We start from the raw sequence: 12,156 nt of genomic DNA on the forward strand, positions 1-12,156 counted from the left end.
GTGTACTCTGCAGCTCTTTAATGTTCAGTCTGGCTGGTTGACCTCATTGCACTGACTGGGAGTCCGAGGCCGATGGGTGGGTAGCCAAGCTGGTCTGCAGTCTAGGCTGTGCATCCAGGGAGATGCGAGGCACAGCACAATGCAGCGGGCAGACCGAGACCCTCTTGTCAGCAGCAGGGCCTCACTAAATTTGGGGCCTTCTTCCCTCCTCTCTCTTACCAAGTTGAGACTAGCAGGAGGGCCCAAGTAGCTAGGGGGCTGTCTGAAGGCAGTTTCTTTTTTTCTGGGAGCTGTCTCTCCTCCCCCTACTTCACACACATGCTGCCTTCCCAGAAAGTGCCAGACACCAGTCTTCTCTGCCCTACCTCCCAGCCTGGGTACCTATTCCTCACCTTACCCAGGCTTAAGACTCCTTCCTAGTTCCCAAGACCCTTGGTGCTGAGAGATCTCCTATGCTCTCTGCTCTGGCAGCTCCTGAGGTCCTGGGTCCAGAGAAGTATGACAAGTCATGTGACATGTGGTCCCTGGGCGTCATTATGTACATCCTGTGAGTACTGCTCCTCCCCCGACCCACCCCACCCTGCCTCAAGCCTCTGCCTTTACTTTTCCATGTCCTTTTAGTGCCGTTCAGCTTCTCGCCCTTTGTGTCCTCAGGGACATGCCATCCCTTGACCAGATTATCTTTTGTTTCTTGTGTTGTGAGACACTTTCCTTGAGACCGCCTGAGGGCTTCCTCATGTCAAGGCTGATGGCATTCTTGGGATATGTTCAAGAGTCCCCAGGCTCGGCGTTATTGCTGTGGTGTCTGGCTGCCTGTGTCCTTCGTGGAAGGACAGGGTAGATCTGCCTGACCCTTGCGTGCCCAAACCTTACACCAAATGACCTCTTCTCTTTCCCAGTCTGTGTGGATTCCCACCCTTCTACTCCAACACTGGACAGGCCATCTCTCCAGGCATGAAGAGAAGGATTCGCTTGGGCCAATATGGCTTCCCCAAGCCTGAGTGGTCAGAGGTCTCTGAGGATGGTGAGTGAGCTTCTCTGCTCAATCTGGTCCCTTTAGCCTTTGTTTTGGGAGATCAAACTTTGGCTGTCAAACTAACCTGTGTTTGCATCCTAGCTATGTGAATTTAGGCAAGCCATCTGAAATTTTCAAGTCTCAGTTTCTGTATCTGTCAAGTGGGCTCAAAATTTGTCTCCCCAGCAAGGTGTGGTAGTACACACCTTTAATCCAGCATTTGGGAAACAAAGGCAGGCTTGATCTCTATGAATTTGCATAGAGTTCCAGAATAGCCAGGGCTATATAAACAGACTCAAGACAAAAATTTGCCTCCCCAGGGCTCCCTCTTCCTTTTATTCCTTGCTCATATTTTCCTTCCTAGGTAGCACAAACAATGCTGCCTTGTATTAGTTATCTATTGTTGCTTAACAAGTTGTCCTGAGCACTCAATGACTTCAAGTAAGACACCATTGTTAGCTCCCCTTTTCTGATCATGAAGAATGCAGCACTTACATTCCAACTGAGCTTGTGATTTCACGTGGAGGATTGGGGGACTACAATTCACTACTCCCCTCTTTTCTGGGTCCCCTAGCCAAGCAGCTAATCCGCCTGCTCCTGAAGACAGACCCTACAGAGAGGCTGACCATCATGCAGTTCATGAACCACCCTTGGATCAATGTGAGCGTGGTCTTGGCCTGGAGTAGGTCTGGCAGGCTGGACAGTGGTAGCCCTGGAGGCCTGGGTTCAGGGATGGACTGGAACCTTGCACAGGGATGTATGGTAACACTGTAGCCTGGCTTTGCCACTGTTCCAGTCAGGCTCCTTCGCCTCTCTGAGCCTCCGTTTTCCCACCCGAGAATGGGAGAAGGGTATGTGGTGGTGGTAGTCTATGCTGTACCGCACAGTTCCAGGCTCTAATCCATGGACTTGGGGTTCCTTCTAGCAATCCATGGTGGTCCCACAGACCCCACTCCACACAGCCCGAGTGCTACAGGAAGATAAAGACCACTGGGATGAAGTCAAGGTGGGTAGATTCTTTCTCAGTCTATAAATTCCTGGATGGCAGGCACTACCTTAGAATCCAATTTGGCACTTCCCCTGAGCCTAGAGGATGTCAGTGTCTGCCCCAGTGATCCAACCAGGGCATGCCACTGAGCACTAGGCTGCTCATTTTCCCATTTAGGGTGGTGCTCACGGGGCACTGTTAGTGAGGGGGCTTTAGGCCAGGCATTCTATGAAAGGATCTGGAGCCTAAGCACTGGCCAGAAACTTTCTTATGACCTGCCATTTTCAATAGGAACCAGCCTTGTTTTAGACATAGTAAAGGTCAGTTTTGTCCCTGTGAGATAGCATCTTAGAGCACTGGGGTACCCAGGGTTCAGTCTCAGAAGTTCAGACCCTTGGGAACCTAGGGAAATGCCATTGTCCGCAGGCCTTGTGGCTCTGTTTAAATGCCATTGGTTCAGTTCTCTGTCCAAGTAGCCTTGGTGTGGACTCAGGGAGTCATCTGTCTCCTTTGCCTTTGTGAATAAGCTGAGTTTCCATCATAAAAAACAATTGCAGGGAGGATTTTGTATCCAAGGCCAAGCACATAGTAGGTACCAGAGCAGTGCACGCTGTTAACCCTGTCAGTGATGTTACTGAGGGCCTTCACAGGGGCGAACGAGATGGCTTTTAGTGTTAGGCTATCCTGACCTCTTCTTCCCCCCATGCTAATGGCACACAGGAGGAGATGACCAGTGCCCTGGCCACCATGCGGGTAGACTATGACCAGGTGAAGATCAAGGACTTGAAGACCTCTAACAACCGGCTCCTCAACAAGCGGAGGAAAAAGCAAGCAGGCGGCTCCTCAGCCTCTCAAGGATGCAACAACCAGTAGCTCATGGGGGAGCCAGAGTGACAGACTACAATGTTGTAAGGCTCTGGCCATGAGAGGTCGAAGTCATTTTTATAACAAAAAGATAATTTTCTTGTCTTAATATGTCATGTTGAACTTGAGGCTGAAGAGCTTGGTCCAAGGGTCCCAGCCTAAGCTCAGGCCCTAGAAAGCTGCTGGGCTCCAGGATGGGGATGCCCTCTGTTACAACAGAAGCAACTTTGGCCAGTGTGTCTTGAGTGAGGCCACAGCTCTGCTTTAGGACTTGGCCTTACTTCTAGGTCACTGGGGGTTGTGGAGAACCTACCCTTTTCCTACAGAGACATATCCTGCTGTGTGGGCAGATGGGTCTGGCCTTGAGAAAGGTATCTGGCCATTGGTTGCTATGGTGACCAGAGGCCATGTTGCTGTCTATGAATACTGAACAAAGGAAAAAGGAGGGACAACCAAGGGCCTATGTTCTTGGGGAGACTTGTCTCTCTCACACTGACTGTCTCTCTCCAGAACCGCTTCTCCTTAGTCTGCCAGAGGCTGGCTGTGTAGTCCAGCTTACTTACTTCCCTGGGTGGTCCAGCCATGCCTTACTGTAGCACAGCCCACATGTCAGTCCACAAGAGTCTCTGACAAAGCATCCTGTCACTACCCCCTATCCAAAAGGTAACTTTTCATCTCAGTTGTAGGTGTGGGTATGTGTGTTGGGGGTGGGTATCCTTAACCTTTTCCACTTTGAAAACGTCACTCTGACAAAAGCCCCTACCTCTTCCTGCTCAGCAGATCTCAGGTAGGAAAGTCCCTCTCTGCTGATAGCAAGGGCTACTCTGGGAATACTTGTGAAAGGGAGTGCTTGGCTCCATTTTCCAGGACTCTAAATCAGGCCTGAGGTGGTGATGGGCTACTGAGCCATGCTTAAGAGGTCTAGTCCTGGCTTGAGCATGAGTTGGAACAGAGAGGGTCCTTCTTGACTGACCCCAGACTTAGCCAGCTCTGCCCTGCCATGCCCAGGGTAGCCTCCAGGTGCTGAGTGTTTGATAGATGGCCTGACAAGTGCCTGGCATCCAGCCTCGTTCCTAGATCCTGGCCTTTCTCACTGGCTGGGCAACCTTAGATCATATCAGCTAGAACAATACTGCTGGATTTTTATCTCCAGATATTAATAAACATCTTTTTAACATTTTTCAATGATTCCTGGGTTTCTTTTTTTGTACCTAGGTGGACAGCTCCACACCCCTACTAGTGATTCTATCCTGGCTGGAGAGGGCGCTTCTGGCCTGGTAAACACACCAAGCTGACGCCAGCACCTCTGCCTCATTCATTGTAGAAAGGTCAGAACGACTGAGGGATGGCAGCTGCCACATGCCTCCAGCTCTGCGCCGCCCCTGTGCACTGTATGTGTGACACCCACCCCCGGCCCTGTGTGTGCCAGCGTCTGCCCACAGTGGCCACCCCCAGCTGCGTGCCAGCCTGCTGAAGGGCGGGCAGAGTGCCTGCTGCAGCAAGGAGCTATTTTCAGAAGCTGCCAGGTTTCATTTGGCAGTGAGAATATCGGGCAGGGGAGGGGTGGCATGCTGGAAGACTGTCTTTTCACTACTCCAGCAAGAGAGCACCCTCACCCCTTGGGAACCCTTGAGGGCAGCCTCAAGGGGCCCTCGCGGTGGCATTTCAACCCCCAGCTTCAATCGTGAAACCTCCCAGTTTCTCAAGAGCTCATCTGGCTCAGGCAGGCTCACTCCTCCTCAGCTGCTCCTCCTCCCCCCAGGACATGGGGGAGGGTGCAGAGATATTAGAAGGCAAGCACTCCTGAGATGTTCTACTGTTCCCTAGCCTGATGACCTTGGACAAGTTTCTTAGCTTCCCTGACTTGCAGTTCCTCAATTGAGGACTGCAGATGAGGATACCCATCACATAGTTCTGTTAGGGGGTTGGGTAGATATCATTTGTGAAATACTGTTATCCAAATCCACTTAGGAGAGAACTTAGAGTGGTCTGAGGAGGAGGAGGAGGCTCACTCCAGGTTCATTTCTACTTTTGGGACTCTGTATCCAGAAGATCAGATCTTCAGTACTCATGGGATTTCACTTCCAAGGACTTGCTCTTCGGGACAGCAACATGTGGGCGTTGGGGACCTTTATTGCAGATCTGGACTTCAAAGGAGGGGGGTTAGATGGCTGTGAGGGTCTACATTCCTAGTGTGCTAAGGCTGGTGAAGTGCTGGCCGTGTAGGAAGGTACATATAGTACATGCAGATAGATGGATTCTTTCACTTGGCTGCTGATTCAATACTATGCACTTGTAGGTACAGGGCAGGCAGCAGTAAAAACTTCAGGTAGGGTTCTCACTACATGGAGTTTACATTGGTGGGGAGAGGCAGAGGATACTGGGTGGCTAATAGGGGCTGGACATCCACTGTGTATCAGGCACTCACCTTAAGTACTACATAAATGTGTATTATTGAATCATGGTCTTCATATGGTCTAAGAGGAAAATTCATGGGCAGTTAAGCCAAGGAAAGAGTTGATGCAACCTAGAGGGTGGGAAGGGACCTGATGGGTACAGGGTTCAAGAGTATAACAGCTGGGACAGGACACTCAAGGACAGATAGACTGCCTTAGGGCTCTGTCTGTACTTCAGCTCTCCTAGTCTGTGTCTCCCTAGGGCTGGCCTCGATCCTCTGCTGTACCCATCTTCTCCACAGGTAAGACCATAGCTGCAGAAGTCTTGGAAGAGGCTCCTATCAGACCAGTGTCTTCCTCCAGCCCCAAGGACACTTGGCCCATCACTGTCGCAAGGGGGGGGGGGGAGTTTACCTCTCATGTGACTCTTAGGGAAGGGGTGCTGTAGGGGCATTTAAGTTAGAGAAGAGGGTGGAAGGCTTATTATTTCCCATGTCTCCTTAGCCACTTGCTTGATCCCAGGAGAAAATCTGACTTAGTGACAGCCCAGCCCATGGCTCCACCCCTGGTCTCTGTCATTAGATGCAGTTCCCACAAGCCAAGACTGGGAGGTTGGGCCTCAGTGTGGCTACCTGTGAAATGGACAATGGAAAACTATGGTCAGATGGTAGGTGTTGTAGATGAGCTAAGAAGCCATCTGGCCACACATTCACATGAGCTAATCTCAACACAGGCATTTATTATACATTGTTACTGTGGTGGCTTCTTTAGGAGCTTTTAGTGAAGAACTTCATGAGGAGTGTGTGTGTGTGTGTGTGTGTGTGTGTGAGAGAGAGAGAGTGTGTGTGTATGTGTATGATGCATGTGTGTGCGAGAGAGGGGTGTGTGTATGTAAGAGAGATGCGTGTGTGGGTGTGTGTGAGAGAGATCTGTGTGAGAGACGCATATAAGGATATGAGAGATATGTGTACGTGTGTGCGCTCGCGCGTGCGCACGAGTGTATGCTCAAAGGGGCTGGGTGGGGGAGCCCTGACTCTGTCCTCAGAACCTGAGGCTGGCTGGCTTCCAGCAGTCTGGCTCATTGCTATTCTATCCCATCCCCTCTCCGCCCTCGCCCTCGATTCAGCCCCTCCACTGTAGCATCAGAACTGAGCCTCCAAATGCAGCTTGCTATAGCCGTTGTGAGGGTCTCAATGTTTTCTGACCTCCTAAACTCCCCCTGGAAGGCATGGGGGTGCAGCGGGAACTGTGTAGCTGTTTCCAGACCTGGTTGCCTTAGGTTGAGCCTCTGTAGCTCTCATGGATTCTCACAGCTGCCTTCAAGCCCAGAAGGGTAAACTTCCTCCTTTTGTCCCATTGAGCAGCCACTCTGCTTATCCTTTGGAATAAAAATGAGCAGGCAGGAAGCCCACCTCATACCCTATGTGTAGGATGGGGTTAGAACCAGACCTGAACTTTAGTTTTTCTGAGGCCTTGGCCAAGACTGTACTCATTTTTGAGGTTCCCTTGTCAGTAAAATAAGATGTTGATTAAGCAGGAGCAGATTATTCCAGCAGCCTGGCAGACATGCTGCAAGAGTTGATAGACTTGGAAGCATGTGCTGTGGTCTCAAGCAGGCCACAAGCTTTGCTAGGTCTTAGTTTTCTTACCTATTAAATGGGAGAAAGCCCCCCTTAAGGCTGTAGGAGGACAATGGGTAGATGAACTCCCAAAGGCCTTCATCACCAGTATCTGTTGCTAGGTGAGTCCAGCTGCCTGGCATTCTCCTAACTCTTCCTCTATTTCCTCTGCCCCAAAAATATAGCTGGTGATTCAAGGGAGCCAGTTTGGGCGGGATGGGGGCCCTCAGGGAGTTAGTGGACAGTGGACATGTTTATTGGAGGTGTGAGGCCATCTACTGGCCACCCAGGTAAGCATTTTTGTTGAAACCTGCTGTGTAGCAGAACTTGGAAGAGGATGCAGCTACATCATGATGAACAGTTTCTGTTTGCTGAGTACCTGTTGTGTGCTGGGCTTTACCTGGGTCACTTAATTTAGTTCTAGATGGAGAACTGCATACTCTCCCCACCTCTATGATTGAGGGGCCAGAGGAAGGAAAAGCTACTCTTGGTCTTGGCTGGAGACAATCCCAGAAGACCTCTGAGATGTAGTAACAATGGAATTCAAAGGGTAAGCCCGATTTGGTTAGAGAAATTAGGAGTGGGCACTTCAGCTAGCAGAGACTATGTCCGTTGATCGAGCAGGCGAGAGTCAGCTCTGGCAAGCAGTCTCTCATTTCTTCATCTGCCTGTAGGAAATGAGAGTGGGGTCTTCAGTGTGAGGCAGCGGGCACCTGGAGGCAGCTTCTTCCTCCACGTGCTCTCAGGGCACGCTCCTGTGTGTCACATTTGCCACCCCTACCCTTCACCCCCGTCTCTCCCAGAGATACTCCCGCCTTTGATGCCAGTTTGTCAAACAATCCATCCACCTCCTCTTGCTGTTGTGGAATTTTCAGTTCACTCCTGAGCTGGCTGTCAGAGTTGGAACCTGGTCTCATCTATGTTGGACTCCCTGGACTCCCAGCATTTGGTGGCGGAGTCCTCGCTGCCTGCCTTACACCTCTGCTGCCAACAGAGCTATTTTATGCACTGGGATTTCTCTTGAGATTTAAATTGAGTATGAATTTATGTGCTCTAAAAAAAGTTTATGGACCACTGAACTAGACATTATCAAAATACATCTCGAATCCCGCAATGCAAGCACTACGCTCCCCGGTTTACATGTGGGAAAACCAAGACTGAGAGTAGTTCAGTGGCTTTCCGAAGTCCAAAGCTGGAGAGGACAGGGGATGGAGCTCTGACATGGCACAATGACCTTCAGGTTATCATTTCTGTGACTGTGCCTGCCCTCAAGAGCCAGGATTCTGCAGGGACAAGCTGCCGGCACTCCCGGACAAAGGGAGCAGACATGGCTGGGTGGCCATGGTCATCTTGTGCTGCCACTGTGGGGGCGGTGTTTCTCTCTGGGAAGAGAGACTTGGGGAGAAGAGGCAGTAACAGGCATAAGGAGATAGCGGGGAAGGTGTTGGGGCGTCTACTCTCTTCTACAAAGGTGGCTTCTGCTTCAGGGACTGCGTGAAGTGTCCACAGCAAACCAGGGGTAGTTGACGCTCCCATGGGGGGGTAGATTCTTTGTGCAAGAATGAGGCAGGCTTGTCAGCTCCCTACAAAGCAGCCTTTCATTGCAGTGTGTACAGACCCCAATCCAGCCTCTCTTTCAGGTGGTAGGTTTTTTGGCTTATAGGATATTCTCCACAGCATAGCTATTATAGGAGCTTGGGTAAAGGTCACTGAAGACCGTCAGTCTATTGAGCCCATTGCAAGCAGTTTTCAGCTCATGTTTTGAGTTACTTCACGTGTGCCAGATATATCTCCCATGGCCTCCCTTATGTTTCTGTTCTTCCAGCAGCCTCTGAAGCAGAGTTATGCGCATATTACAATCCAAGTCCCTGGGGCTTGAGTAGCTATGTCATGGCCAGGGGCATGGATCTTCATAGTCTTCTCAATAAGAAGTTTGTCAGTAACCAAAGAGAGCTGACGATCCAATCCCTTCCCAGACCTGTTCTAGTTGAGATGTCACTCATCTGTCCCTCTCCTCCCCTGCTTTTCATTACTCCTGGCTACCAGAAGAAGGACTTGCAGTGATCTTCTGTGGATCTGACTCCTGACCCTGGGCATGGATGAATGTTTGCAGTTAAGGTATTTATCTGCAAATGAATACCCTAGTCATACAACCTGGGGTTCTTTTTTGACTCTGCTTTGAAACTTAGATAATCCCTTTAGTCCCATTTCTCACTAGGAAATATGGGTAACAATGCCTGTCCCTTATACCACGAGACTAGAAAAGGCAAAGCATGACATTCTTTAGAACTCCCAGCTTGTCACAGGTCCTGAAAAATTTCACCTCATACAGGTCTCTGTGTGGGGGGGTATGATGGCATTCAGAAAAGTGTTGAGTCATGGGTTGGAGGCTCTAAAAGGAGGCAGTCTTCCTGGGAGGAGCTCCTGTCTGGTGGAGCTGCCTACTTCTTTTGGGCCTCTTTGTGAAGATCCCTTGCCAGGCCTAGTAGGCTGTGTGATGAGGCTGCCAAGGCTGATAAGGAGGCAAGAAAGGTAGGGGACGCTATGTTAGGCAGGCCCAGAGACTCTCTCCTAGAGGGTTCTAAAAGGCACGAGAAGCTGTGGCGCACAGGCTTGCACCCTGCATCAGACGGATGATGGAGTGGACTGGCTCCGAGGGCCTACAATGGGCAGGTTCCCTGTGTGCTGGCTGGAGCAAGCTAAGCAGATGAGACTCCATGTCCAAAGCTGGAGTCCACAGCTGAGGAATCAGGTTACAGATATGGACAGAAGGATCAGAGAAGACTGAGTAGGGGATATCCAACTAGGGACAAATGACAAAAAGTTGGCTATAAGAAGAGGAAGAAGAAGGACATCCTAGACAGAAAGAAAGTAAGTGCCGGGGCTGGAGAGATGGCTCAGAGGTTAAGAGCACTGGCTGCTCAGCTGCTCTTCCAGAGGTCAGAGTTCAATTCCCAGCAGCTACATAGTGGCTCACAAACATCAATAATGAGATCTACAGGCTTGCAGGAAGAACACTGTATATGTAAAATAAATAAATAACTCTTAAAAAAAAAAAGAAAGTAAGTGTAAAGGCTCAAAAGTTCTTGGGGAAGCAGAGGGGTAAAGTGTGTGTGTGTTGTTCCTAGAGAGGGCTATTTCCCACCAGCCTCTCTTAAACAGGAGTGAACATATGGGTTGCCTATGGGCTTTGGAAAACACCCTTTTTTATTTTTTATTTTTATTTTTTTGGGAATGGGGTGGAGTTGAGACATGATTTCCTCATGTAATTTTGCCTGACCTGGAACTTGCTATGTTAGACCAAGTTGGCCACGAATTTACAGAGATCTACCTGCTTCTGCCTCTCAGGTTCTGGGTTTAAAGGTGTGTGTCACTATACCTTGCTGGAAACAGATTTTTGGAGGTCTCTTTCACTAAGTTGTACACTGACTGCACAGAGCAGGTCAAGCCCATGGCTTAGGGTAGCTTGGCTAAATGTATATCAGCCCTCTTCTAGTCTTTGACTCTACAGAAGAACCATTGGCTTCTGAGATGGTTTTACTACATTATTGTTGGTAGTAAATTGAACTCACTAACTTGTGGATACACAGTTTTTTTTTCTGGGGCTGTTAGTATCAGCAAACCCAATGGCTATATCTTTTTACACCAAGATGCAAAGAGATATAATTTATAGGGCTGGAGGGAGAGATGCCTTACCAGTTAAGAGCATGTACTACTCTTCCAGAAGACCTGAATTTGGTTCCCAGCTCCTATGTTGGGTGGTTCACAATAATAGCCTGTTAACTCCAGCTACAGTGGGATCAGATGCCTCTGGTCTCTGAGGCCATCTACACTCAACATGCATCACAGTCATGATAGACTGCAGTCTCCAACTGTAAGACATGCATATATATAAATTAAAATAATAAAAATAAATATTAAAAATATATATTTCACATCTAGATATAGATTTGAGTGTGTGAGTTGTTCATGGGCATGTGTGTGCAGGTTTGTGTATGTACGCGGTGGTTAGAGGTCAACATTGGGTATCACTCTTCAATTGCTTCTCCAACTTATTTTTTGAGACAAAGTCTCTCACTAAACTCAAGAGTATCAATTCAGTTAGTCTGGCCAACAAACTTCAGGAATATTCCAGTCTACCTCCCCAACATGGGGTTATAAATGTGAACAACAATGCCTAGCTTATACATAGGTGCGGGGTATTGAACTTGGGTCCTTACACTTGCACAGAAAATACTTTACATACTGAATCATCTTTCCAGCCCTGGAGATAAGAGTCTGTAAAGACAGAGAGTGCTCTATCTACCAGGCCAGAGAAAGAGGGGGCAGATTCCTCTTGATGAGCTCTCAGAATTGGCATTTCATTTGCTGGCATTATATGGATGCTCGGTAAGGAGATGCTGAGGTTGGCATATGCAGAAGTTCTCAGTAATAGTCATACATCATGATCTCAACCAGCAAGAGTCAAGTGCCTCCTCCTCCCCAGCTTGCGATCAGAACCTCCTGATTGTCCCTGAAGCTGTAGAGAAGCTGAAAGCCACAGCTGTCTATAGTGGAACGTCTCTCTGGCTGGAGATAAGGTCAGCCCCTACAGGCTGTGTTCCTAGAATCAGCACCGTGGAGATTCTGGGAATAGAATGGTAGCTTTGCTTGACCTCGGGGATGGTTTAGAAGGAAGAGGGGACTTGGGAAAGGTTGAGGCTTTGTTCTGGAAGGGACTTGCTGAATCTGACTGTAAGAGGTGTGGCCTTAACAGGATAGGAGTACTGTCAAGAGACAACAAAGTGATCCCACAGGGCGGTGACACCCCCCCCCCAACAACTGCCTTTCAGAGCCTGTTAGAAGGTTTTTGTCCTGTTGTTCTTGAGGTCAGGTGGTTTACCTCAGAGAGTCAGCTTCAAGGAGTAAATCTTTCCCATATGAAGTTGTCTGGAGGAGGTAAGGACACAGTGAATTCAAGAATTTAGGAGGCTTTATGGGTGTGATGGTTTATCTTGGTTATCTATCAGCTCTATGGGATTTAGTATCACCATGGAAACGTGGGCATGCCTGTTTGGAGATTCTAGACTAAGTTAATTGGGGTGGGAAGTGTTGCTATACCAAATAAAAAGGATAAAATGAGCTGACCACCTCACTGATCACTCCTGCTTTATGACTGTGGATGTTTCTGTTACCATGCATCACAGTCATGATAGACTGCAGTCTCCAACTGTAAGACAAAATACATGCTTCCTTCCTTAAGTTGTCTTTGCCAGGTGTCTTTGTTACAGCAAC

At 49.0% G+C, this 12,156-nt stretch overlaps 1 protein-coding gene across 1 annotated transcript in view; it reads left to right on the top strand.

The window, feature by feature from the left end:
* Mapkapk3 (MAPK activated protein kinase 3) overlaps positions 1-4,047 on the top strand; it is a 32,687-nt gene extending 28,640 nt beyond the window's left edge. The window contains exons 7-11 of the mRNA XM_051205129.1: positions 472-547; positions 900-1,024; positions 1,590-1,675; positions 1,941-2,021; positions 2,724-4,047. Coding sequence (XP_051061086.1) covers positions 472-547; positions 900-1,024; positions 1,590-1,675; positions 1,941-2,021; positions 2,724-2,876 — 521 coding nt within the window. The 3' untranslated portion in view covers positions 2,877-4,047. The remainder of the gene's footprint in view (positions 1-471; positions 548-899; positions 1,025-1,589; positions 1,676-1,940; positions 2,022-2,723) is intronic.
* The last annotated feature ends 8,109 nt before the right edge of the window (positions 4,048-12,156 follow it).

Source organism: Phodopus roborovskii, unplaced genomic scaffold, assembly GCF_943737965.1.
Source record: "Phodopus roborovskii unplaced genomic scaffold, PHOROB, whole genome shotgun sequence".
In the NCBI taxonomy this organism is placed as follows: domain Eukaryota; kingdom Metazoa; phylum Chordata; class Mammalia; order Rodentia; family Cricetidae; genus Phodopus; species Phodopus roborovskii.